The sequence below is a fragment of the Cyprinodon tularosa genome, unplaced genomic scaffold (genome assembly GCF_016077235.1).
Source record: "Cyprinodon tularosa strain WSP-4 unplaced genomic scaffold, ASM1607723v1 ctg120, whole genome shotgun sequence".
Classification (NCBI taxonomy): Eukaryota; Metazoa; Chordata; class Actinopteri; order Cyprinodontiformes; family Cyprinodontidae; genus Cyprinodon; species Cyprinodon tularosa.
Genome location: NW_024038004.1, coordinates 2,765,781 through 2,792,425, shown reverse-complemented (window position 1 = coordinate 2,792,425; position 26,645 = coordinate 2,765,781). Strand labels below are relative to the sequence as shown.

Below are 26,645 nucleotides of genomic sequence, written 5' to 3'. Positions count from 1 at the left end.
TTCACTCTGTATGTTGTGGGACTTAGATTTTTAGATTTTCCAAACACAATAAAAACTAAAAACTGGGCGTTAAATGACCGTAGCAAAACAGTTGTGGTATTTTGTTAAAGGTTTTTTAGTGAATAAAGGTTTTTTAGTGAATAATTATTTATTTATTTTCGTTACGCTACTTGCTGATAAAGAATCTTATGCTTCTGAAGAACAAAGTCGGTTCTTAAATGGGAGAAATGTTTTCACTCGACTGTAACTGTATGGTTTTATGTGATGTCAGCTGTTGTCTGTCTTCAGTCTGTCCTGTCCGGCCAAGACTGCGGGCGCGTGCGTATGTACTGTATAGTGTGGGGAGATAATGGAATAGAGTTCTAATCCGGTAATCCCAGCACTGGGCCGAGGCTAAGCCAGGGATTTGTGTGTGTGTGTACATGTGTGTTTGGTGGTGGTGGGGCATCTCTGGCAGCCTGCCCATAAGAGGGCGGCTGGTCTCACACCATCCTTCCAGTTAAAACTGTGTATAAATGTAGATGGGCATGTGACATGGACGCTTGCTGTCTGCTCCCTAACGGTGATAAAGCTCAGAGACGGGACCGGTTTAATTTTGGCTCCAGCCCCCCGAGGCTAGCCTCTGAGCACAGGTCCTCTCTCTGCTGGTTTCAAAAGAATGAGCCAGTTAAAGGCAGCGCCGGAGGAAGAAAGAAATTTCACCTCTAAAGAGTTTTAGCCCTGCGAACTTGCTAGATGGCACGCTGGCATTAAAGAAACACTATCACTGTTTTCTCTGCTGGATGCTGAGCTTAAGTTACTGTTGAGGAAACGTCTGCAAAGGTTCTGCTATAGTTGGTTTTAATAATTGAAAAACCCACAGGGTTTAATTTTAGGAAAACATAACGCTGGTTGATTCATTTCCTTATATCAAAGCCTAATCTAATCTAGAACTTTTTAGATCTAATAACGTTTGTTTACCATATTAGATTTATATAGATATTTCGATTTTGTGTATGTATTAATTTGATTTATTTTTTTTTTCAGATTGAGGTTTTGTCATTTGTTAAATGTTACCAATAGCACCTGTTAAGCATCATCTGCTATACCTAATAATAATTTTCTAATTTAAGCATTATGCTCTAACATGTGATCTGTTTTTAGTTTATTTATATTAAGCCAAATCACAACAAAACTCAGTTATCACATTCAGGTCCGACTGTATAGACTCCAGGTCCAAAGTCCCTTCATTCCAGTACGATCCAGCCATATTTTCAGAATCTGATGGAATCACCTGCTGTGCCATTCAGTCCCAGTTATGACCCCATTCAATCTATTTTAGTGCAGTGAGTCAGAATTATCCATCTGAGGAAGCCCAGCTGCTGCGATCCGATCAGTGACATCCCTTGCAAGCATGTGGTGACAGTAAAGAGAAACTACCACTTCTTACCTGTATGTAACCTCCAACAGAGCCAGCTTTAGAACAAGAAGGAAACACATGGGTGCTGAACCAGGTGTACTTTCTATAGGAAATTAAAAAGAATTCCTCCAGGGGTAATATCCGAAAAGCTTTATTCTCAACCTACCTCCCTGGTGTCACATACAACAGTTCGACGTGACCACCATTTATCGCCGGGCAGTTTTTAAACATACGCAGTAATAAAAACTGATGTTTGCACAGACATGTGCGGCAGACATCCGCTTCCAGTCTGCCTCGAGTAAGGAAGTCCACTGAGGGAAGTACGCCCCAGTATGTGAGGGCTTAAGTCAGCACCTTGAAGCAAAAAAACTCTCCCTTGACCATTTCCACGGCTGGAAACAAAGGCTCCACTTCATAGGATCTACCTGTGGCTTAACTACAGCATCCCCCTGTTCTCTCTCCATTCTTTACTAAGGCTAAACTAACTCCCACTTTCTCGTCTTGACCACACCTCCACTTAACACATAAACACACGGCTTCCCCTGTCACGGTCTCATGGCCTCCCACCACATTAGTGGCATTTTTCAAAAATTTGTCTCTGTTGTTACCCGGGATGAGTTACATTTAAGACCCTTCGCCATGATTACTATCTATAACAAAGAAGAGCAAGCAAAGCTTTTTTTCGAATGTGTGTTAATAACTGAAGCAGTGGATCAAGGAGAGATTTCTATGAGGAAGAGAAAAAAATTGTACACAAAATCAGTGGCTTTGTCCAAGAAGAGAGACATGGCTGCTTCCCTGTGCAACGATATTTGGATCATTGGCTACATTAGAAGCATCAATCAGGAAAGAGATCAAACTAGACATGGGAGTAATTGGTCCGGCAATCCTTCTGTGGGATAAAGACTCAATATTGTAAAGTTTTGAATTCTCCGGTTGAGATTCTTCAGCCCTCTAAGGAGTTATCTTTAATGCCAGGCAGAGATGATTAAATTAGCAAAGGACTCACTTTTACTGTTTAACCCTAAATTCTGATCAATTCTGACATTACTGATAAAACGCAGTTGGCTTCTCCAGCTTTGGTCCGGGCTGGTTATTTGTTGATGAGATTCCCACTCAACACTCACTTAGTCCCTTGGGATGATCTCCTTAAAGCTTATAAGCTTTGTACCACACCTGACGTTAACAAGCATCCTAAGTGATCCGATCACAAGAGAACAGACCTTTGTTCACCTTGGCATCAGAATGTGCCACCGGTGACTTTTAAGTAACCACTTCTGATTGGATCTCTGATCTTTGCTGAAAGAAGTTAGTAAACGAGAGGCTCCGAAGACGACCAAACACCCAGGACCATAAGTTCTTTATGTGTCGTCTGAGGGCAAGTTGCATCAAATTATTGATCCTATCCACATAAACCTGATATTTTAATCCCTGTTAAACCTTTATAAACCATAGTTCATTCCATCATGTTGCTTAATTTTGTTTTCCCTCATTAGCCGAAAGCCCAGTGCAGAAGAAACGGCTTTGCAAGGAGACCAGTTGCCCTCTGGATTAAGGAGGAGTCTGTTTCCTACCGGTGTGGAGGCACCTCGGTTTGAGACAGGTGGTTCATCAGTGAGCCTTGAAGCACACACTGCTGTTCTTTGTGCTTTAGGAATGTGCCTTATACAACCCACACTGTCTCCAAATGCCGCCTCGAACCTGAACATAAAGCTGTGTTTGTCAGCTGAAAGACGTAATGCTGCCCGTCAAGGCCAGATATCCATTCAGTCTGATGCAAACAGAAGACAGCCACAATCTTTTCTTTCCATTTTATTTTTGGACCCAGATTAAAACTAAAGCCTTTTATGTCATTTTTCTTTATTTACATCATCACCCCTTTTGTTTTTTTTCCCGCTCTTCCTCTCTGCTTCCTTTTTTCCCTAAATTTTGCATAATTTCAACTACTTCACAACTCGTTTTGCACTTCTTCTTCTACCAAATCATAACTCTTACCCTTTCCTTAGCACACCAATCTGCCTCACTTCTCTCATAGCTTATCACTTTGTACTTTCCTATCCTTCCCACCGACCCTCATCACCACAACAGCTAGCTGTGTTCCTGAGAAGATTGATCGCCTAATCTGGTGGTTTACCCACTATGCCCTGTAGCTCTAATGAGAGGACACCAGAGTAGCGAACATGAAGATGGTTGGTCCTTAATCTGTGTTATCAGCAGTTTTTATTCCCTTAAATGTTGATTGGTGTGATGATATTTGAGTATTTACATGAGTGTTAAATATAAATGAATATCGTTGTAATGAGATGTCATGGTAGGCAATGTAAGTATACTTTAAATCACATTGATTAAATGAATAATGGCCAAATTACATTGAAGCAAAGTGAAAATGTCTCCCAAATCTTCTTTTTAAAGATGCACCTTTACTTTGCATTAGAAGATGCCAAACGGATGATTTTATGATTTATTTTTTCATATAATTAAAAGCATTTGATTTTGATTTAGATGGCTAATGCCTGTTAGAGCTTAGTAAAAAATAGACAATATCTGGTTATTTTTTGTGAGTTCATATAGATGGAAATAACGGGTTAATGGCTTTTTTTTCATTGCATCGTATTCGATTGCAGACTTGTTAATTCATTTGAAAAATCTGGATGAATGAACGACATGAACTGAAACATTAGATCAGCATCAGTCCAGCTTTTCCTGCCTCTTCTGGTTTACTGGAAGCTCAGAACTGCTGGTTCCCATTTTGACTGATTCTGATTCCCTATACTTTTTTCCTTTGAGAATCTAAATCCCAAACTATTTGGAGTTCAGATAGTTTAAGGGTGCTGTCTTAATGTTGCTTTAAAAACTTATGTAAACTTTCTGCAAAATTTATCCTCAAACATATTAGTGCTGCCCTCTATGGACTGCCTCCTAATGATTTAAACAGCATAACTTAATACATGTCTACCTCCTTGTATCAGGTAGGGCAGAGTATTGATTCAAAATTTAAAAATGAATTCAAATAAGATTCTCAAGGTTTAGAATTGATTATTTTTTATCTGATCTGATCCAATCTCATTTAAATATGAAAAGTATGAATATTCAACAGCCATTTTTTTTCATTTTATTACACAACTCTGGTACCAAATGCATCAAGCTTAGTTCCACTTTAAAAACTTTCACACTTACATTTAAAAAGCATTTGCTGCACCAGTATCTGTAATAAAGGAATCAGAACATATGCCCCTATCCTTTATCAGCTCTTAACTTAAAAGAGAGCACGTTTGTGCACCAAAAATAGCGCAAATTCTTAGCTTGCTGTAATTGAAAAGGGAAAAAGTATTTGACTTACGGATCCACAACCAGAACCAATTTAAAAAGAAATACTGATATTTCAAACTCTGGCTGATTAATATCTCTTTCTATTATAGATTTGTTGAAAGAGAGTTTGTGAATTTAAAGACCTTAGTTGTTCCCAAAATATAACAAGTGTTTTGTCTCTTGTGACCCTCATATCCTCTATAGTCTTGTTAGCTAAATCATTACAGTCCTACTAAAACAGGATCAGCTCATAGCTTTAAGTTGTGCCCGTTGTTTTAGTTGTAATGATCTAGGAAAAAAATCTAGATTTTATAACAACATATACAAATCAATCTGAGGTTGTATTAATGATGAGCAATAGATGAAATTTTACTTTATTCTGGGTTTCCACCAGAAATGTTGTTAGTCTTGTGTTTGGAATATGTGCAGCTGCATGCTAAACACTATTTGAGTGCCTGCCTTGCTCACAGGAGGAGGACAGTAATGACTCACCTATATACAGTAATAAGATACCTTACAGACCAGGCAGCTATATATAGCAGTCATGACTCTAGTGTTGCGTTTTCAGTCTTAAGCCTTTTTTCACCTACTTAGCAAGAGCAGGTGAACTCTGTACCTTGCTGCTAATTATTAAAAAGGAAAAGGAATAAAAAAACAAACATTTATCTCTTTTTAGATACTAATGGGAACCAAGATTTATAGTACTGCCGGAAAAAACAGACGTATAATTAACTTGTTAATTTTAAAGATAAAATAGTTTTAAAGTGATTTTTTCTTAAGTAAATGTTGTCTATGTAGAAAACACGTAAAAAAAAAAAAAGCCATATTTTCTGGTACAACCAAGTAATTGCTTGATATAGAGCCTGTCTGACAGCATGAAGTAGGTTAAAAAACCTCAAAGCATTCCACCATGACCCAATCTAAAGAAATTCCAAATTAAAACTGTCCTCCATAAATGTTTCAGAGCGTTTCTTAAGGCTTTGGGGAATCAAGCAAACCTTAGCGTGAGCAAATACAACCTTCCCAAGAGAGGGCAAACTTAGAAAATCTACCAACAGTTGCACCTGCGGTTGATCCAGGAAGCAAAAATAAAAAGCCAAAACCACTTCTGAAACATCTGTGATTGGAGGACAGTCAAATCACTAGGAAATGTTGAAGGCAAAGACCACTGCTAACCAAAAGTTGAAAAAAAGGCCAAAAATGTCTTAATTTTCCCTTTTCGGAAACATTATGCAGAATAACAGTGAAGCCAGAATATGTGATTCCCATTATATTTGGTATAAAAGTAGGAGTTTATTAGAAACCGAGAAAAATACTGTGGTGCTAGTTCTGAAACTGCTTTACTGTTCCTGGATTTGTGTAAATATTTGAATCATATCAGCAGGGCTACCAGTGGACGGCTTTGGTGATGGTTTTTAAGGGATTTGACTTGCTGTGACATTTCCTGAAAACAAAGGGTGCACTAATTGCAATGTTTTTAGCCAATAACCGATTCCCGATCTTTTAAAAACCTGACATGCCGATTACAGTTTAGATCGATACAGATGTTGTTGTTTTTTAGTTTTTTTTTTTTATATCTAACACTGTCAGTTGTTATAGACCACAAAACCTTCAATTACTGAAAGACTTTAATCAGTACACGTAAAACACTAAAAATGGAAACAACTGCTCTAAAATATAAGTTTAAACAGTGGGTGATTTTCAGACCTTTGCAGAGGTAAATAAGATCACCAATGTTCTAAAATTGAGGAAATAAAGGCTGATCATTTGGTGCACCAAAAAGGTCCCTCTGTTGTGGTTTTAAGATTTTATCCTGATTTATAGCTTTTGTTTTTGTTCTGTTTTCTAGATGTGATTCACCTATTTTCTAGCAGCGCCCCCCCAGCCTTGTCTCTGGAGCCCTGGCTAAGTGGATGTTGTGTCTGCATCGTGTATTAGCCCCGCCGTGCATTTGTGCACACTCCTCCTTCCGTCTGGTTCGGCACTGCTACCTTGGCAGCAGCCTATTGTGGAAGCGTGCTTGTGTGTGTTTACCGTGCGAGTTGTGCCAGTTTGGAAGGACCAGCTGGGCCTTCAGAGATTGTGTTTGTCAGACGTGACGGTGAGAGTTGAAGTCGTGTCTTGTTGCTTTTTGAGAGACACGTGGCGTTTTACCGGGGTGGGCGAACCGGCCTGATCACCACCGTCAGCTTTTTTTCTGACCACCTCTCATCCTCGCTCCTTCAGCATCCCCCCACCCCTACGCGGGTACGTTAAGGACAGCAGGTCAAGGAGACAGTGATGAGGTACATATCAGTGTGAACCAGAATGTAGATTAGTACCTCTCTAGGCAGAGGCACACACAAGTATAGACACACACGAATGCACTCGCTTTCCCTTCCTGCCTCTCCCTTTTTGCCATCCAGTGTTTATGTCTCCGTCTTTATCCCTGTGAAAGGTATCAGGCGGAGGTCAATAATGTGTTGAGCACTATTGATCTGTCCGGTAGGTCCTACGGGTGAGAGAGGGGAAGAGGGAAATGGAGAGGTATGGATCAATGCTATTCTGTATAACCCATCTACATACTGCGCTGTGCCACCCAATCAGATCCTGAGTCTTTTGTTCTCTAATAGATTATTCATCAGCCTTTGGGATCTGTACAGAGGATGAAAAGCAAACACAACATGACGGTCCTCACAGTGAGCCAACACTAAGCACCACTAATGTCTGAGCTGTAGTTCTCTGCCACCAGAAGTAGGAGTTCTGGTGCTAAAGCAGCGCTGGTACCAGAGTCGGTTCTTAACCGGTTCTATAAAAGGTTAAGAAGAGCAGCTGGAGAGCCAAATAAAGTCAAGGCAGTGCCTCGTTTAAAAGGTCTATACCAGTAAATGTTTTCTCATTCCTCCATTGTATTCTAAATATTTGGGCTGCACTGCGGTGCAGAGGGCGGTTTATCTTCACAAGTCCCAGGTTTCCTACACAGCTCTGAAAAGTTTGGGGTTTTATTTAAGTGCTTGGTCTGTAAAAATATGGAGAAATAAAAGGAAGGAAAAGCGGTTTTATATTGAGACTTCCTCCACGTCTTTGTGTAAAAGTCCATCGGTCTGCCTGTTTGTCCGCTTGTGGTTGTAATGTAAATTCACAAACTCATCAGATGGAGGCGTTCACTCATTCACATGGCTCCATAAAGGTTTAGATCATTTCCACTAACTGAGTGTTTACCTTATTTCAGTCAGAAGTTATAAAGTATTTCAGCTACACAATATATCATATCACAAATATCATTTTAATATGTGTCCAAATTATCAGAATGAGGAGGAAGGCTGGATGGTGATATTTTTTAAGGGGTACTTGTTTAGCCTTTTCCTGCAGATAATTTATTTTGTAAAGTAATGGGAAAACAAACAAATTCAAAAATGATTTAGGACTGTACGAGTATGGCTGAAGAATGTTTCAGTTTCTTATCAGTCAGTTGATGATTATTGATTAGTTTTTATTTTACCTATTTGCAATAGGGACCAGGGGAAACCCTAACCCAAGTTATAAGTAACCTCTAAGAAGAGGTCCGCCCACCACCAACCTTGCCCAGCCTGATTGTGAGAGGTCGAGAGGCTGAAACTTGGTCTATGCTTGATGCATCTGCGAGGGCCGGGGGGCCAAATTGGCCTCAGCGTCCCAACGCGTGGCGTCCTTGCAGACTGAATACCCACATTGTGCAACTAGGAACAATTCTAAACGTGGTAGACGAGCTACAGGTCCTAGTGGCAAGTGTTCGCTAATGCGAACATCTAGAGACAGCCTGTGATGTAGCTTGTAAATATTAACACATAAATATAAACTGATTGGGAAAAACTCCTGGAAAGAAATGTCTGTGGCTCTTGGCATGAAAAAGTTTTAAACACCTTTGTTTTCTTGGTGTTGTCAGCTTGCAGTTTTTCACCTTATACAATGTCAACATGAATCATATGTACTTTTAACTCTTATATTTTGTGTGGAACATTAGTAAAGGCCTGCTCATTTAATATTATTCAAAGAGAGCACAATGATAAACTACATTAGGAATGAAAACAACTCACCCATTTATTAAGTAACCAGGGGATTATTTCAACTTTAAACGGGAGCGGAGCATTTCTATCAGTCTGCTTATATTGGAGATTTTAGATACATTATTTTTCGCTAATTTCACACTGATTCCCTATTTCTAAATATCAGAGCATCTTTATTATTCTCTACTGATAACGATCAGATTACATATCATTGCTGTTTTAAATTGTTTAGTTTTATCATACCATGAAAACATTCATAGAGCCCTCGAAAAGCATCATGTAGTTTATCACATTGTGGATCAGACTTGTTCCCAACAGTTTTTTGTTCAGAGCTGAGATTAGGGGAGCTTAGTTGTGTTCCTGCAACCATTTTGTTGCAGCATAAGCTAAGGGAGGCCTCAGGTGTGTGTGCTCGGCCCTAAACAGCTGCTGTATATTAGTAAAGCGTCCACACATTTAACTATTCATTTAGTTGTAGCATGATGCCATGTTCGGTTGGTTTCATGTTAGCTGTGTCTGATTTGCTACCATGAACGGTTGCAGCTTGTTTCCTCAGTGCAGATATTGTATTCTTCTCATCAAAAAGCTCCTTTGTTCACATGTGCCCACTCAGTGCTGTGACAAGGCATTCGTGCTGCTCTGTAGGGTAAGGTCATTAAAATACAGTTTATGGTTTTAAACAGTGTAAATATTTCCAGGCATTTGAAAATGTCTCCCATGGGTTTTGTTGAAGTTCTCGCTGTTTTTAAATGAACGGAATATATTCTTGCCGGTTGTGCTTTATATCAAACATCAAAGCTCCTTATGGGATGTTTTTTACATGGTTCTTCATCAGCATGAAATAAAAAAATAAAGTTATTCAACTTAAGAATCAAATATCAGTTTAGCATTGACGCCTTATATCTGTGCCTTGCTAGGTTGCTTATGCTTTCAATTTTTTTTTTTTTTTTGCAAAAGTGTTGATTGAACTTTCTTTGTCACGGCATACTTTTTGGAAGATTTGACCAACAAGCAACATCTTGACTATGGAAACAAAAATATACTTTCAGTTTAGAGAATGTTCTACCACACACACAAAAAAAAAAAAAAAACTCTGCTGGATCCTTTTGTATTTCCCCAGGCCAGTTGGTTTTAATAAAGTCCGACTGCATACTAGATCTACGCTCCATTTTCGCTGGCGGCAGTCGTTCCTTCCGCGCACTTTTTAGTTTGCTTTCGGTTTATGTTGCTAAATATGAAAATGGATATGGAGTACAACTAGTTACAGTGACAATAAGTGGAGACCTACAAATAAAACAAAAAAAATGAAATTAAATAATTCCCCCCCCCCCCCCAAAAAAAAAAAAAAAAAAAAAAAAGAAGAACCTTTTAGTTTCTCCTCCCAGCCTCATGTTCTTTCTCACTCCTGTATTTCCAAACTCACTCTCTGGATCTCACTCTCACTCTCTCCTGCATCTTCTTATTCTCTCTCTCTGCGCTCCTGGAGCGGGGGATGCCAGGGGGACAGAGTGCAGATAGGACCTGTCGCCATAGCAACAGCTTCTGCAAGCTGCTGACACCCTACTGGGGGGGGGGTTTCGGAGGAGGAGGAGAGGTTGTGAGGGGGAGGCACAGTACAACGTTTGGGGCACCAGGAAGGTTCTTTTGGGGTGGGGGGTGCAGTAAAAACTGTACAATGGAGGGGGGGGGGGGGGGGGGGGGGGTGTGAAGAGGTAAAAAGGCAGCGACCCTGCTCCTTCCCCTGGGACTGAGTGCTCTGCTCATGTTCACAAGCAGAATTAGCATAATGTGGGGAGGGGGGGGGGGTCTGCATGTTGCTAGCAGATAAAGGAAGATTGGGGGGGGGGGGGGGTCTGTACATGCGAGTCATTAGACGACTGTGTCGTCTTCCACTCATACAGTACCGCCATACAGTACCGTCTGCTCTGTACTGAGGGGCTGCACTTTGTGAGGCTGTGATGTAACTCTTTGTGTGTCTGTGTGATTTTCCTGTTCATGTTTCTGAGTGCCGGACTGATCTTTGTTTTTTTCCAGCTTGCTTATGTAAGCTCTCTTAACATGCATCTTGTTAAGAACAAAGTTATATCATGTTTAACTTGCTGGCAGGAGCTGTTCGTTTGTTTGTACTTTTATCTCAGCTCTGCAACGTCTGCGAAAATACTAAGTTAGATTGAAGTGTTTTCCTGGTCTGGATTACTTTGAATTATATACATTTATGTTTATAAGCATTTTTATTTTCAGTTTGTTTACTTGATGTCCTATTTTGAATTGAACTAGTCTCTTAAAACTATTTTTTGTGTGTGTTATCTTATGAAATGGTGCATTCATCCAATCATCAAAGATCCCTGTATGCATCCATCCATCCATGCATGGATGGATGTGGTTTGGAAGGTTCCTTATTCCTCATTCTCAGTAATACAGAATCATTTGTTTTGATTTATTAGGCCAATAACCTGGGTTACGCAATTAATTGCATTTGCAATATAATTGCAATTTAACAAAATGCAATTTTCAAATAGCAGAGGCATTCCATTTTGGTCACATAACATTTAAAAAGAGAAAAAAAAAGTTTCTCACTGCAGCCCTTTAGGTACTTATGGCAGGTTTGCTGCCGCACAGAAAGGTACAGAAATTTGCAGCTAGTACGCAGATCCATGCAAGTAGAAGTAAGTATTTTTTCACAAAAAGTTGCAGTACAGTCCTATAACTGATACTCTCTGACAATTGACTCTGGACAAACAAGCTTTCAAAAAAAAACACGAAACCCTAAAATAAAACATCTATATCTTGATGTCGCCGCAAAGGAAGACTGCAATATTGCCTAAAAACAATCACAGTTTTAATTTTTAGCAAACTCTTTCAGCCCTGGCAATAATAACAACTGTTCAGAAAAGCGACAGCACCAAACAGAAGTGATAACATTATGTATTATAAATCCTATATAATCTATACGTATTCCATTGAATAACAAGCCTTTAATATTGATGTCATATAAGTAAATCTGTTTTATAGCAGGTTCTTCAACGTTTTGGAGCAGCGGGTGGTTTAACTGCCATTTCTATGTTTTTTAGAGCGCGGCGGCAGCACCGAGCCCGGTGATGGGTAACATGCCCCCCAACGACGCCATGCCAGGTGGTCCCATGCCCCCAGGCTTCTTCCAGGTAATAAGGCTCCTCTTCTCTGTCCACCTGTCCTGTTTTCTTACATTTTCAGTGTCTCTCATTCATCCCTTGTTCCCCATGCCCCCGAAGGAAGACAACAAGAAACTATTATAAAATTGAAGGGATACCGCATTGGAGAAAGATTATTAAAAGTTCAAAATTCGTACTCCCTACTAAAGTTAATATATCAAACATATTTTCTTTGCTCTTAGGTCGTAAATAGCATGCTAAAGCTTCTCTGCCCTTTTAGGTTTTCCACATTGTTTTCCTTACAGCCTCAAACATTCTAGTTTTTAACGATTGTAGGCTATAGATCACAAAAAAACTCTTAAAGGTTCTTTTTAAAGATTTAAATCTGATAGATGTGACTTCCATTTATATTTTGCCCCCTTACGTAGTAGGGGTATCACTTTTGTGAAGTTCTTAGTGGTTTGAGATTGAATATTATCTTAAATTAAACTAAGTATAGGGTTTAAAGAAAAGCCCAAGCTTTTCAATATGATTTTATTTTATTTAGTTACGATGTAAATAGTATGTTGCAACTGCAAGAGCATCATGAATTGCAGAATTAATTAATTTACCTATAGTAACTCTGGAGGAGCCGCAGAGATTCTGAAGTGTGAGAACCTGTCAACAGTAAAACTTTTACTTGTAAACTTGATCTTTATAGAACATTGTTAAGGAGCGAGCCATACAGTCTGTTTTAGTTTTTTATTTCGGTGTAAGCATGTTTGGAAACATGCAGATATGAGCCACCAGGTGAAGGGAAAATAACTCTTTTCCTGCATCTTGCTGTGGGGATGCAGGGATCACAGAAGCTGCTCAAAGTTGGAGGTAGACACTGTCCACATGTCTCGATCCGATGCCAAATGAAAAACATCTTTGTGGCTTGAAAATTAAGACTGAGGTTAAGGCTCTAAACAAAAAATTACCAAACCTTCAAATAAATAGTTTGCATTGAAGCATATTTATGCGTTCAAATGGTCCAATCATTGTCCAAGGCTGAATAAGCGTAAGGATCTACAATAACACTTGAGAACCAATAATCACAGCTGCTCTCCGTCCAATTAGATTGAGTTGTTTTGTAGAACATTTTATAAAACTATTTATTAGTGAATCACTTATCTCAATAGAATACATTTGTTTTTTTTAGTTTTGCATTGGGACAAAATGTGGAAAATTTAAAGGAGTATGAACGTTTGTAAGGAGCTATAGGTTAAAGCCTCATTTTTGGGCTGACATCAAAGTGTTCCCATGTTTGTGTTTAGATATGACAAATAAATGCAGCCAAAAATGTCTCATAAAGTAGCTTTGATTTCCTTCCTTCTGTGTTAATATTGCCGTATTTTTCTCTGGCGTTAAAGCCTGCGAGTGTGGGAAGATGTCACACAACAAACATGTTTGTTTAAGCTAGTGCAATTTGCTTTGTCTGCCTGTTGTTTAACACTATAAATATTACTCTGTTTTGGAGTTCTGAGAGGTTTATGTACCTGCTGTATTAATAAGAGCGATTATTTACTCTTGATAACAACAACATTTCTATCAGAATATTAAGCAGCCTGCTCTGTGTCTTCATCTGTGGCTCAGCTCTCACTTCATCGAAGCTTCAGCCATCCCGTATCCATCTCTCTGTTTCCGTTCCTCTCTGACCTGTCCTGGCTCTGAACGTGTGCGAGCACCCACAAACAAAAACACATGCTCTCACGTCCTCTGTGAGGCAGCAGTGTGATGGACAGAGGTGGCATTTGGCAGGAGGCGCGATAAGGCAGCGGCGAAGAGTGGGAGCTAAAACGTCGAGTGACACAATATAGGAGGAGGATAGAGGAAGAAATTAGAGTGGAGGAAGAAGAGCGAAATGGAAAAGATGGTTACCACTAGCTATGTGGCCCCTTACGTCCTTACTGTGTGCCTTCTTGGTGGTGGTGGGGAATAGTTAAAGTATGACTGTACACATGGGTGGGGGGGGGTCGAGAGAGGCTATTTTTACCATTGGTGGGAGGGTGAGATTGGGGTGTGCATCTGTGAATGTTGTGTTCAGGGGAACTTATTTTTACAGAAAGCAGCTCTGCTTGTCGATGCAATGAGCTTTTTCATATTGTTGTTAGTGACAATGGTCACAATGGTCGTCAGTGGTCTGACTAAGTATTTCAAAGAAATGGAAGCGAGAAATTGGAACAAAGCAACAAATATTTACAAGTTAATTGTTGCACAAGCAACAAAGCCTTGTTTTTTTTTTTGTTTTTTGTTTTTATCACAATTTAAACAAGATCAAGGCAACAGCTGTAAAGACTTTTCCCACCTTTATAGTCTGAGAGGGTTTTTTTTTTGTTTGTTAGAAAGCATTAATCTTTGATCAGTCTGTTGCTTTGATAATTAAGTATTAGACAGCCGAAAGCTTCACTTGTGTTATTATTGGAGATTAATGGATTCTCTCACACTTAACTTTGATTTGAAATGATGGTTGTAAATCTAATTTGTAGGCCATTACACAACGTTGTGGGTTAATAGAGGCTTTACTCATAGAGGTGCAGTGATGGATTTTCAGTTTTTGTAAAACTTAACTGTTGTTGGTATCAGGTTTGGCCATTTTTAATGTCTCAAGAACTTTCTATTTGTCACACAAGCGTTTAGGGGGGGAGATTGGATTTAACACATGCCTGATTACCTTAAGTTTTACAAACAGTCTTAAGCATCATTTGTTAGCAATTATAACTGTTAGCATTGATAGCATCACACAAACTACTCTTTTCTTGGGTTTACCATTGGAAATGTATGTTTTTTTTAGATTTATTTAAGGCTGCCAACATTTTTAATGGAAGCGTAAAGCTTGAAAGGGATAAACCCTTCTCCATCTGCCCTTCTTCTATGCCTTCCTGTTGTCTGCTAAAAGCCTTGCTCTCTCCAGCGGCCTTAGTGAAACACAGTTGTCTGGACAGGCATTAGAAACTACAATTCAGTTGTTCACGTTTTTGCTGATACAGAAGAAAGCCAGTATTACATCTTCTACCCTCAATGACTGCAACTGCACTAAGTGCTGGTTCAGTTAGTGACACAAAGTATGGTGTGTTCACTGATCAGTGAAGGCTGTATTTCAGAGTTTTCTAACTAAGTTAGTGGTCAAGGGAAGTCGTACTTAAAATTACCCAATTTAAAACATTTGTTAGAGTTAATTTAATGATTAAAACAAACTTGAGTTTTGTCTTTTTTATGGTTTTTTAGAGAGTTAAAAGAATCTGATAATGTCTGATTTGTCATATTAACCATGAGAGAAGAACAGAAATTGGTGTTGATAGAATACATTTAATACCCTTTTATTGCAGTAGGGGATTTCAGCTGGAAAAGCCAGATTGGTGCATCTCGAATTGCAGTCACATTTGGCGCCGTTTATTTAGTGCCTATCTCTAATTTCTGTTAAATGCATGATCATGTGAAATGGCACCATCTCCTGTAATTAACATTATTTATAGGTCACAAGAAGAGGTCTCTGCTAATAGATTTTACTTTTTTTTTCCTAAAACAATTTAAAGCAGCCATTGCTTGTTTATTTTGACCTTGTTTTACTTTTTTTTTTTTTGTAAAATCAGGATAGGAAGTTGGAAGTATTTTTAATGAGTTTTTCAGCTTTAAAGCAGATGGTTACCAACAGTTTAAAGCAGTTGTTTGAACCTACCTTTTGTATTTGTAAACAGTCTATTTTAAGTTGTAGTAGTGCGATTAAGGGCATTAAACAGGACCATAGTTTCAGTTAAAACACACATTTTTTTTTTTTTTTTTTTTTTATAGAAAGGATCCATGAAAATTAGATGAAGTGGGTGGAAACCTACCTAAAAGTGGTATTTTATGGCAGAAATGTAATGAGACACATTAACCATATTTCAGCTGACCTGTGCATAAAGGGTGGCAGCATCATGCTGCGTAATTGCTTTTTTTTATGCAGGGATTTTTAAAGTTTAAAGTAAACTTTATTGAAAATAAATTTTTTTTATTCATTTTACAACTATGTGGATTTATTTTAGGTCTTAAAAGGATATCAATTTTGTTTATTTTGCTATAAGAAGAGTACCGTTTATAAAGTTTACAGATTTACATTATATATAAATATCATTTGAGCCAAAATGAAGGGAAACCCTGCAATTTCTAGGCCAATAAGTTTTTCACAAAAAGAAAAAATACATGTTATATTTTTTTAAATCTATAAAACAATATCACAGTTAAAAACATCTGCTGTTGTAACTTTTTGGTAGACACTGAAGAGTAAGCCAATTAGATTCATCCTGACTTAAAATAAAAAGACAGGCAAAAAGACACCAAAAAACTAAATGATGGAAAACGATAAACAAAACCAGAGTCTCAATACAGACATGATCATTAATAATAACATTTATTATTTTACTTTATGTCATAATTAGAGGTGAGTATTGGCATGAGTGTTGCGATTCGATACATGTCGCGATACTTGGGTCACGATACGATATTATCACGATATTGCAGTATCACTATATATTGCCATATTTTCCCTAGCTATCAAAATCAAATGATGAGATAAAACAGCAAGTGCTGTATATTTTCATCAGAAAATATTGATTAGGTATTATTATCCATGTTGTTTGGGGTTTTCTTCTACTGTGACTGCCTCAAATACAGATTTGGTGCTGCACGCACAGTTAAAGGGCTCCACAGCGCTTTCTGCCAGAGTGGTGGTGCAGAGGTAGCCCATTTTCCCATCAATGTTTTATGTAACCATTTTTTTTTTTAAATCGATACTAAGAAGTGAAAGATCGATATTATATTGGGCAGCCGAATATCGCTATATATCACCAAAACAATTATTTCCCACACCCCTAGTCATAATAGACCAACCTTTTTGGAAAGTATATTCATACTGACCCAGTAGTAGTAAAGCAGCGCTGTATTTTTCATCTTATTAAATGTGACAACAATCTTTTATCACATCTTTAGCTGTGTTTACATATATGGAGATGATCAGTGATTTGTATTGCTGTCATTTGCAGGATTTCTATCAAGGCTCATATTGTGGTGTTTCAAATGCATTAAAGGGAACATTATAGTTCCAGATTTGTGCTACCCAATCAGCGAACTAAACTGATCCCAACTGATCATAATTAAAGTGAAGGGGAAGAAGGTGCACCAGTTCGACATGACCAAAAACTTTTGGAGGCTGCATGCAAAACGCCATGAGGTGTCAGAAAACAAGACTCTGTATAACGCTGAAAAAACTCATTCCAGCTGTGAAAGGGCTGGGGAGTGGCAGAAGCATCATGCAGGGATTTGTTTGTAAAATATTTTTTTTTCTTTCCCTTAACAATCATCTGCAGGTTTTTGTCTTTTGAAATCTCAACAAAATATTTGGTGGCTGCTTGTGAAGCAAGACGGTGCTGCCTTTGATACCTGTACCAGTCTGAGAAATGGATGTTGGGTTGACTTGTTTTCCACAACAGGTTGCACAGTCTCAACTACAGCAGTTTTTTTGGGGTTTTTTTTTGCATGTTAATTTTGAGGCGCACACACACACACACTCCCAGACTCTCACTGGTAGTCAACGTGTTGTCTTTGTGTGTGTCCGGATGCCTTGGAGGGAAAGGTGGAAAATTCCACTTGCTATTTGTAAATCTGCCACTCTTTGTTTTCGAGGGAGGCTGGAAGAGGAAAAAAGTAAAACATTGAACCTTCTGAAGAGGCTGTTGCGCAATGATGTATTCATCAGATATTTGACCTCTTGTCCGGGGCTTGGGAAGTCAACAGTGTGATGTCTGGGTGTGTTTGAGTTTTAGCACTGGAACTTGATTTGGTCATGAAGAAGCTTACAGAAATGCTTCAGCATTTTTTTTTTTTTTTTTTTTTTTGTCAGTGTCCTCTCCTTCTGTGAGCTGTACCTTTGCCTCTTGTTGTTGTAAGCTTTGATAACACTGCCCCCATGTGGGTAAGTGTAAAACAGGATTGGCTTTATAACCAGGTGGTGGAAATGATCGCCTCTTATGGGTGTTAGGGGGTCACTGGAAGGCCATCTGGGAGAAAACGATTCCCGTCTTTCTGTTTGGTAATAAAGACAGAAGAGTGTGACCTGTTTTTAGGTGGGTTATCATGTGACCCAAAATTCAGCCACGCTTTCATTTTTTCCGCTAAACTTAGACGCTCCCTCCAGACTCCCCTCCAACATGGTTTTCCTCTCTCCTGTGATTCTGATCGGGTTCTTCCTCCAGGTGTGAACCCACATTCTGCCCCCTCCCCTCTCTGATATCGCTCTTCTTTCTTAAAGGCACCGCCCGGCTCTCAGCAATCCCCCCATGCACAGCCCCCCCCACACAACCCCAGCAACCCCATGATGGGACCCCACGGTCAGGTAAGACGCAAACACTTTCTCACCACCCCCCCCCCCCCCCCCCCCCCCCCCCCCCCCCCCATACCCTGAACTATACACTCCTGCCTCTTTCTTCCCATTTGCAACCTTTGCACTTTATCCCCACCCCACCTTGAGCCCTTCAGGAACTACTTTTGTTCAGGCTAACCCCCCCATTTAAAGCAGCCCCTGCAGTTGTGAGCTCTTGTTGTATATAAAGAATAAAAAGATGCAGCAAGGCCTGTTCCTGTGGAAGGCCGAGGAGCTTCTGTCCCCCGTGCAGGATGAATAATTCACTCCCTGCCCCTCCCCCGGAGCAGCTTGTGGGGGGTTGCACACTTATCTTCTCCAGCCTGAACACACACAAACACAGTTGCACACTCACTCCCTCCCCCCCTTGCTCACTTGTTCCTGCATCTTATAAATTAAACAGGGGGACAAGCAAAATAAACACTTCACATGTACGAGCACCAGTTTCCTACATGTCAAGGATGGAAGTTTGGCTCCTGCACGGTACTCTGAGCATGTGGACCGAGGCTGAAGAACTTTAGTCATGGCGTTTCAGCTCCTATACAGAACAGTAGCTGCGATGCCACTGCGGAGATGAAGCTAGGTTTTGCCCATTAACTGCGGCAGCTCAGCTTTTCATTCTTGTGGTTTCCAGTTTCTTTTTCTGTGTGTGAGAGAGCGCGAGCTCGCTTCCGCTAAGGTTTTTTTTTTTCCTTTTGAACCGCGTCGCTGGCCCGAGGTGTCTCCGACTACGCCAGGCAGACCACAAGGCCGAGTCAGCTTACAGCAAAGCGAGAGTAGGGAAGACACACGCTTGCACTCAAACGAGCTTTCAGTCCATCCTGTGGGTAGTGCTTCTTTAAAGTTTGGACCACACCAACTCTTGCAAGTGATTTTTTTGTTTTTGCTTTTTTTGGTTTCAAGGCAGATGTGTTGCTGAATTAGCAGTTTTCCAGTGTTGTCATCCATTTTCCAACCACGCTGTGTCCATCTCTGTGTTCTCAGTGCTTCCCCTGTTGAAGTACTTTTGGATTTATCAATAATAGGAATGTAATTTTCTCTGTGTCCACCCCCTCACCTTTGCTTTCTCCCCCCCCCCCCCTACAGCCTTTCATGTCACCACGATATCCAGGTGGGCCACGCCCGTCACTCCGAATGCCAAATCAGGTAAACAGAGTTTGGATCAAATTTCCATTAAACAGCTCCGTGTGTTATTACTTGCTGAGTTTTACCGACTTTTCTGTCTGCTCCCTTCTCAGCCTGGTGGAATCCCAGGATCGCAGCCCCTCCTGCCAAACAGTTTGGACCCAACAAGACCACAAGGTAAGCCTGATGTTTTAACATTGTTGAATACTGATCGAAAACTGCAGGAATCTCCTCTGGCTTCCTTCATGCATCCCAAGGTGTTCCTCTTTGATTTCTCCTTGGACCACTCTTCAATATTTCAAATCAACAATTTTAAAATGGAAAATATAAAACTGTTTTTTATCTTGTTATGCTGACAATATGTGATGTTGTCTGTCTGGTCCACACCTTGTTAAGACACTTTTTATAAAACATTTGTTTGCTTAAAAAAAATTAAACCCATGTTCTCGGATATAGAATCCCAACATCTACTGCTTGAAAATATTTTGGAATTTTAGAAGGCAACACCTCCATCTTTTTGGTCTCTTTGTTTTCATATTAATCTTTGAAACATATTTTTGTAATTTTAGGTGTGTAAGCTGTTTTTATCTGATGTCCTTTTGTTTCAGACACTCAATGAAATTATAAATTCGACTTCCTTTCTGTGGTTTAAAGGCCGCAAATAAATATACTTAAATTGGTTTACAAAATGACATTTTAGAATTATCTAGATGTTACAATCCCATGAAGTGTTGTTTTTTTTTTTTACTGAATGCCTGGTATGCCTGACTTAAAAAGAGGGTTTGGTATATTTGGCATCAGATAAGCATATATTAGTAGTTATTTCATGTTATTCCTAACATTTAAGAGATGAGATGCATGTGTAATTAGATGAGCTTTTGTGTACAAGTTCTGACCCTGGTTGATTTCTTTTTTGCTAGGACATCCCAACATGGGTGGTCCAATGAGAATGAATCCTCCCAGAGGAATGGCCATGGGCCCACAGGTAAGGATGAGGAAAAACTTTCATTTTCAAATATTTCTTGCAAATGCATTTTGAATTTCTTGACATATTTTTTTTTCTCTGTCTTTTTTCCTCTTAGAATTATGGAGGCATGAGGCCCCCTCCCAACTCCATGGGTGGCCCCATGCCAGGAATGAACATGTAAGTGCATAGAAATACCTTAAGCAAATTATGTAGCTCCGTTCCTCTTCTGTCACTTTATTACCCTGTTTCCACAATACTTTGAGTTAATTTTGATTTGCAACCGAAAAGCATGTCTTCCCCTCCTCCACCTGTTGCTGCATATTGCAGATCAGGTGGCTGAAAAAAGGCTGCTGTAGTTTATTTTATTTTATTTTTTTAATGAATTGAATCACGGTAACAGAAAACATGCTCCTAAAACTTTCAGTGCTTTGTCTTATTCTTGTTTTTCTTATACAATCTTTTCCTTAGGGGTCCCGGAGGAAGGGGGCCATGGCCAGGACCTAATGCAAACTCAGTGAGTCAGAATCTCAACATGTCGGCTCTGCTTTGAATTTATTGATATGGTAGTTTCTAAGCAGATGCATCAAATTCATGCAGTTTTGTTTGAAGCCAAGTCAGAACGAGAATTTCTAAGTATTTTTGAGGATTTTGCATAATAGATTAACATTAAATTGTGAATAAATGTGACATAGATGTGTGTATTTGTATTCAGTCTTATATCAAAACTTGGCAGAACTGAGATGTAAATTTCTCCCCATTCATCTTTAATTAGCTCAAGTTCAGTCAAATTGGAGAAATAAAACAAAACAAAAAACACAACCTGTCACAGACCGGAACTGAATTAAATTTAGTTCCGGTCTTTGACTAGGCCATTCTGACTCATGAATATATACTTTCATTTAAACCAACTCATTGTAACTCTGGGTGTATGTTTAGCTTTCATCCCATTTTTTATGCCCATTCTAGTTTAACTCTCCATTATTGCTCAGTATTTAACTCCATCCATCTTCATTATAGGAATGATGAGTTTAGGTTGAGGTTAGCATTGTGTTACTTTTTTTTTAAGAGACCCAAATGAATGTTTTAACTTTGTAAGATTAAATTTATGGGTATCAGGGAAATACACAGCACAGAGGCTAGATTTTTAAATACAGACACTGTGTGTTTGTATATGATGCGTATTCCTCATCTGTTGGTTCTGACTGCTGTTTCCTCTGCAGATAGCCTACTCTTCCTCATCACCAGGAAACTATGTGGTGAGTGAAGTGAATTAGGTGCAGTTTATTATGAAAAGTCCACAAACTGGGTTGTTTTTAAACCCATATATTTTTTTCCCAGGGTCCAGCGGGTGGAGGGGGACCGCCTGGAACTCCCATCATGCCCAGCCCAGGTGGTGCGTTAGCCTTCTATGCCACCCCCCCCCACCCCCACCCCCCCTCTCTCATTTTTTTCCTCACTAAACAACAAAATTGCTGTTATTCCTTCGTTCTTGTTTTGATCTCCTGTCCAACACCCGTTAGAATCTTTTAACAGCTGTGAACGATCTGTTTTTAATATTATTTTCTTTTTTCCTCCTAAGATTCGACTAACTCCAGTGAAAACATCTACACAATGATGAATCCTATCGGACCTGGAGGAAACAGACCCAATGTAAGTTTTTGGTTTTCCTTCTTCAACTTTGCAAAGAGTTTCTATTACTATATTATTACCGCTGAACTAAAATAAATCCCTAGGAGGAAAACATTCAACTCAGATCACAGAATAAGATTAAGTCCAAGGAGGGAAAAATAATGGCAGTAATTTATAATTCCTGTTCCACGTCTTCTCAGTTCCCAATGGGACCAGGGCCCGATGGGCCAATGGGAGCAATGGGAGCCATGGAGCCGCATCACATGAATGGATCACTAGGTGGGTTGAAACACTGGGAATTAGTGACTCAAATGACTAATTGTTTTTTCTCTTAGATTATACCCTAATGTGTGTTTTTCATCCTCAGGGTCTGGGGATATGGATGGGTTGCCAAAGGTGAATGAACGTCAAATTCTGCAAACATCTTTCTGAACTACTTCCTCTGTGTTACACTCATCTGACTGCCTTTGGGGCCTCTCTCTTTCCCACCAGAGCTCTCCTAACAACATGGGAGGCATGAACAATCCTCCAGGAACGCCGCGGGATGACGGCGAGATGGGCGGCAACTTCTTGAACCCATTCCAAAGCGAAAGTGTGAGTGGAGTGTGTTGACAACATCTCCTGCCCTTAACAGTTTATCCTGATGTAAACCAGTGGAAGAATGCAAGCAGAGGGTTTGAATAAGTGGAATTTATGGGAGGGAAGTGCTTTTTTGTCCCAATTTATAGTTTTCTATTTTATATGGATCTGTGTGGGTTTTTATGATTCACCAGTATTTGAATTAAGGGCAAAATTTAGAATATTTTTTTTTTTTTAGACATAGGCGTGTCAACTTTATTTCCCCTTTTTTGATATGTTGTTTGATGAAGCTTATCTTAACCAGCTAGGTCCAGGTAAACCTGCTTTAGTAGCCTCAACAATGCAAACTAAACTGGATGTGAGCTGAAGCTGATTTGGGCAAACGATTTTAAACAAAGAAGGTCAAAATAATTTGTTGGTATGATTTCATTTCTGGCTTTTAATGATTGGTTTATACTCCACTTTAAATAGTTGGATGGTTATACAACAGCTTTGGTGAAAAATAAATATTTTTATAAACTTACATTTTCTAATCTTCTTGTTAAGTAAATCTCCTTTAGCATGTTTTAGAGAAACCTCACAAAATCTCATAGGCAGTAAGAATCTCCTGTCATAACTCTGGTTGGGTATTTGTCCCACGCTTATCTGTGATGCTATAGCTTATTTGGATTGGAGGTTTTCTCGGGGCATGCTCCCTCTTTAAACATAGTGCACCAGTGTACATTAGAGCAAAGGTTAACTTTACTTTAGAAACTTGGAATGAACCAGTTTTTTAAGTTCTAAGAGCTTTTAGTGCGTCTTTAGAAAGTTTAGGAAGCAGTCTTCATTATTTCAGCCACTTTGTGCAATGCACCTGGAACCCTGACAGGCCCTCAGCATAATGTTGTAAACACCATACTTGAAATTTGGTAGCGGTTTGTTATTTTATTTATTTTGTAACGTTTTTTGTGATTGTGAGTCAAAAGCTGATTCGTTTCCTTTTAATCCTTGCTAACAGTTCTCTGCAGTTTTTCATGCATAAATTCAATCAGATCTATCTGCACAATTTCCGCTTTTAAAACCATTTACGTTGTTCCTATTTAAAGAAAAGCTGAAATTGTTTATTTAAAGCCCAAAATGAACATTCAGGCCATCGATGAAAAAGATCTAAACCGAATAAGGAGTCCTATGACCACTTTAGAAAGTGTAGCTAGTTTTTGTTTTCTCCACTTTAGACTCAACAGAAGCAATTTATAAATGGATTAATAAGTCTTTATACTTGCCTTCAAATCCCAAATAGCCAAGCTACAGTTTTTGGTACAATAGATATGTAGATACGTTTGCAAAAGGTAGTGACATTCAAAACAATTCGAACTGATTTGGTACCTGCCTCCCATGTCGTCTCTTTAAGCGGGGCATAAACTGTGTGATTTTTTTTTTTTTTTCAATCGTTGCACGCAGGTACAGCTCACACTGTATGACGAAACCGCATGGTTTCGTCATACAGTGAGAGTTCACAGCTCACGATGCATGCTCAGCCCGATGTCTAAAATACGTCAGACTCAGCTCCGCAGTGAGATGGAGCTACTCTGACTCGTCTATCCGGAAGCCAAATGAGTAGCGGAGGAATATGAAGCTCACTAGAGTGTAACGTGCTGCCTTGGCTATTTGTGCGATTTTGTGCTGAAAGTCCTTAAAAGCAAAGGCGGCGACTTATTCTGACATAGACATGGCGGAGCAAACGTGGCTACTACGGTCTGTCAATTTTACAGAAAGAATTCCATTTCACCCGTAAACCCGCCATGCTTCTGTGTTTACATCTGAGAGGAAGAAGAAAGAGAAGAAACCTTGTCGGGAAAATCCAACATGTTTGATTTTCTCCTGACCTCACAATTCCTGATCAGGAGGTGGTCTTGAGAGGCTGATCGCCCCTCGTTACCCCCTGTACATTACACGACGCACGATCAGGCTGAAAGTCAGCCCAATTGAAAAATTCTCGTGCAACTGGAAAATCCCCCCGAAAAAGGCAAACATTTGCACAGTGTAAGCCTGGCTTTAGCTAATCATAGCAGCAAGAGAAGCTTGATTTGTTTCACAACTAGCGAAGTTAACAGATAAATCAGTCTTATCAAGTCCAGTCGGGGGAGACGCTCAACCATCTTCCCATCCACAAAAGCGAAAATGCTGTCCTTTTCAAAAAGAAAAAAATATTCCAGCTAAAACTGGTGCAAATGCGGTGACATCATCATTGGTGAACTACAGGGACGTGCGACAATTCATCTTGCCATAAAGTTAAGCCAGGTTCATGAGTGGAGAACATCTACTTTAAAGTCAAATAGTCTTAAAGCATAATATCTTTTTTTCGGTATGATTCCATACTTTTAATGTTGGGACACAGCACTGTAAATTTGTTCTAAACTGCATAAAGAATGTTTTGGTCACTAGCAGCTTGTGTTCTGCTTGCATTGGAGCCGCTTACTAATCTGGTAGAACTTCACTCCGTACCCTCTGTATCAGTGATGTGATCATAGCTGTTAAACACTAAAGGAAACGCTAAAGTATGTTGGGTCTTGTTATAAAGATGTAACGGGGGATGGGAGGGGGGGTCTGTTCCCTGCATTGTAAATTTGTGATGCTCTCCTGGCCTCTACCTGCAGAGCTACGAGGTGCACAGGCTGCTGGCTACAGAGCTGCTTACGTGCAAATATTTAAGCAATGATCAATATGTCCTCTGCTCTCTAGTTAGTATTTTTCCCCAAGTCTAAAAACATTTCCTGGAAAAAGAAAAATTTCCGTACTGTTCCTTATTTAAACATCCTTCTTCGTTAGGATCTAAGGTTAACAAACAAACTATGCACCAGAAATAAAAGATAACAGCCAGTGATTTAAAAAAGTGCTTCTCTAACAGGATCGAATTTTTGAAAAAGAGTAGAAGTATTTGGCATAAATGGATGCCATAGTAATACAGTATTTTGAATTTAGTTTATTCCCAATTTGAAAATTGTTTGAGTTAATCTGAATAGGTGTAGATGTCAGACAGGTGCCTGTTAATCATGCTGTCCAATCAGAGGCTGACCTCTTGATCTGTGGAACAAAAAACTTAAAATCCAAATGATTCAACAACTTCATAAATGTCCAGACTGGTGTTATGTTAATTTTAAGTGTTTTAAAATGTAAAACTAGACCAATACGGAAAGCAGAGACAGAAGATGTTTTCAAACCCGGATCAGAGGCAGTCGCTGTAGGAACTGGATGAAAGCAGCTTGGCCTCTCCTGTTTGTTGATGACAACAGAGCAGACAGTCTGTGCTTCCTCTACCCCTGCAGGGCTGGGTCTGAGCGCCCTCTTGTGTTTAATTGTGGTTAGTGACATATCCACTCATTTGTGCCCCCCCTCCTCCCCCTTCCCCTCTCTCTCTTTTCAGTATTCACCCAACATGACGATGAGTGTGTGATTTTCTTTTTTTTTTTTTTATCTTTCTCCCCCCAATTTTTTCGACTCTACACCTTTTTTTTTTTATTCAATCCTAACTTGTCCTCGGATTAACCTGCCTCCCCCCACATCACACACCCTTTGCCCTCTCTAACGCCGTCCACCTTCCACCACCCAACCCATCCACCGTCCTTCCTCCTCTTCGTCGGGAACTTTTGCGGCCACTCAGCCTTCCGGGAGCGCCCTCGAGCATGCTGGGACTCTAATTAAGACGGGCCCTCCTGGATCGTGTAAAATGGCCGCAGGTGTGAATAGGAAGCAGTCACAGGGCAGCAGGAAGAGCCTCCTTTCAGACTCCGGCCCCAGCCTCCCCGGCTTTCTGACGGGGTCTAGACAATGAGCGGAGGTGAACGGAGAGCGCCGCCCTCCATCATGGACGCAGTATCTCTTTTGCAGCTAATAGGAACATCAACCACAGCGTTGGATTATAATTATTTTTTTTTTTTTTTTGTAAAACATTAATTTTTTTTCTTTTTGCTCCCAGATTCCACGGAGGACCTTCGTTGTCCTTCCTCATCGTTTTTCTGTACATGTACATTTGTAACAGAGTTGTTGTGATGATCAGTGAACATGTTTTCCAATTTTTTGTGTA

At 39.7% G+C, this 26,645-nt stretch overlaps 1 protein-coding gene across 3 annotated transcripts in view; it reads left to right on the top strand.

Moving 5' to 3' along the window:
• zgc:110158 (uncharacterized protein LOC553590 homolog) overlaps positions 1-26,645 on the top strand; it is a 51,903-nt gene extending 25,258 nt beyond the window's left edge. The window contains exons 5-18 of one of the 3 annotated variants that reach the window (XM_038273562.1): positions 11,805-11,894; positions 18,172-18,255; positions 19,369-19,428; positions 19,521-19,584; positions 20,328-20,392; positions 20,490-20,551; positions 20,843-20,888; positions 21,595-21,630; positions 21,713-21,764; positions 21,954-22,024; positions 22,204-22,282; positions 22,371-22,399; positions 22,496-22,597; positions 25,986-26,645. In XM_038273562.1, the coding sequence (XP_038129490.1) occupies positions 11,805-11,894; positions 18,172-18,255; positions 19,369-19,428; positions 19,521-19,584; positions 20,328-20,392; positions 20,490-20,551; positions 20,843-20,888; positions 21,595-21,630; positions 21,713-21,764; positions 21,954-22,024; positions 22,204-22,282; positions 22,371-22,399; positions 22,496-22,597; positions 25,986-26,015 (870 nt within the window). In that variant the 3' untranslated portion in view covers positions 26,016-26,645. Of the gene's footprint in view, positions 1-11,804; positions 11,895-18,171; positions 18,256-19,368; positions 19,429-19,520; positions 19,585-20,327; positions 20,393-20,489; positions 20,552-20,842; positions 20,889-21,594; positions 21,631-21,712; positions 21,768-21,953; positions 22,025-22,203; positions 22,283-22,370; positions 22,400-22,495; positions 22,598-25,985 lie in introns of all 3 variants that reach the window. The other 2 variants (XM_038273554.1, XM_038273570.1) reach the window with 2 other exon arrangements.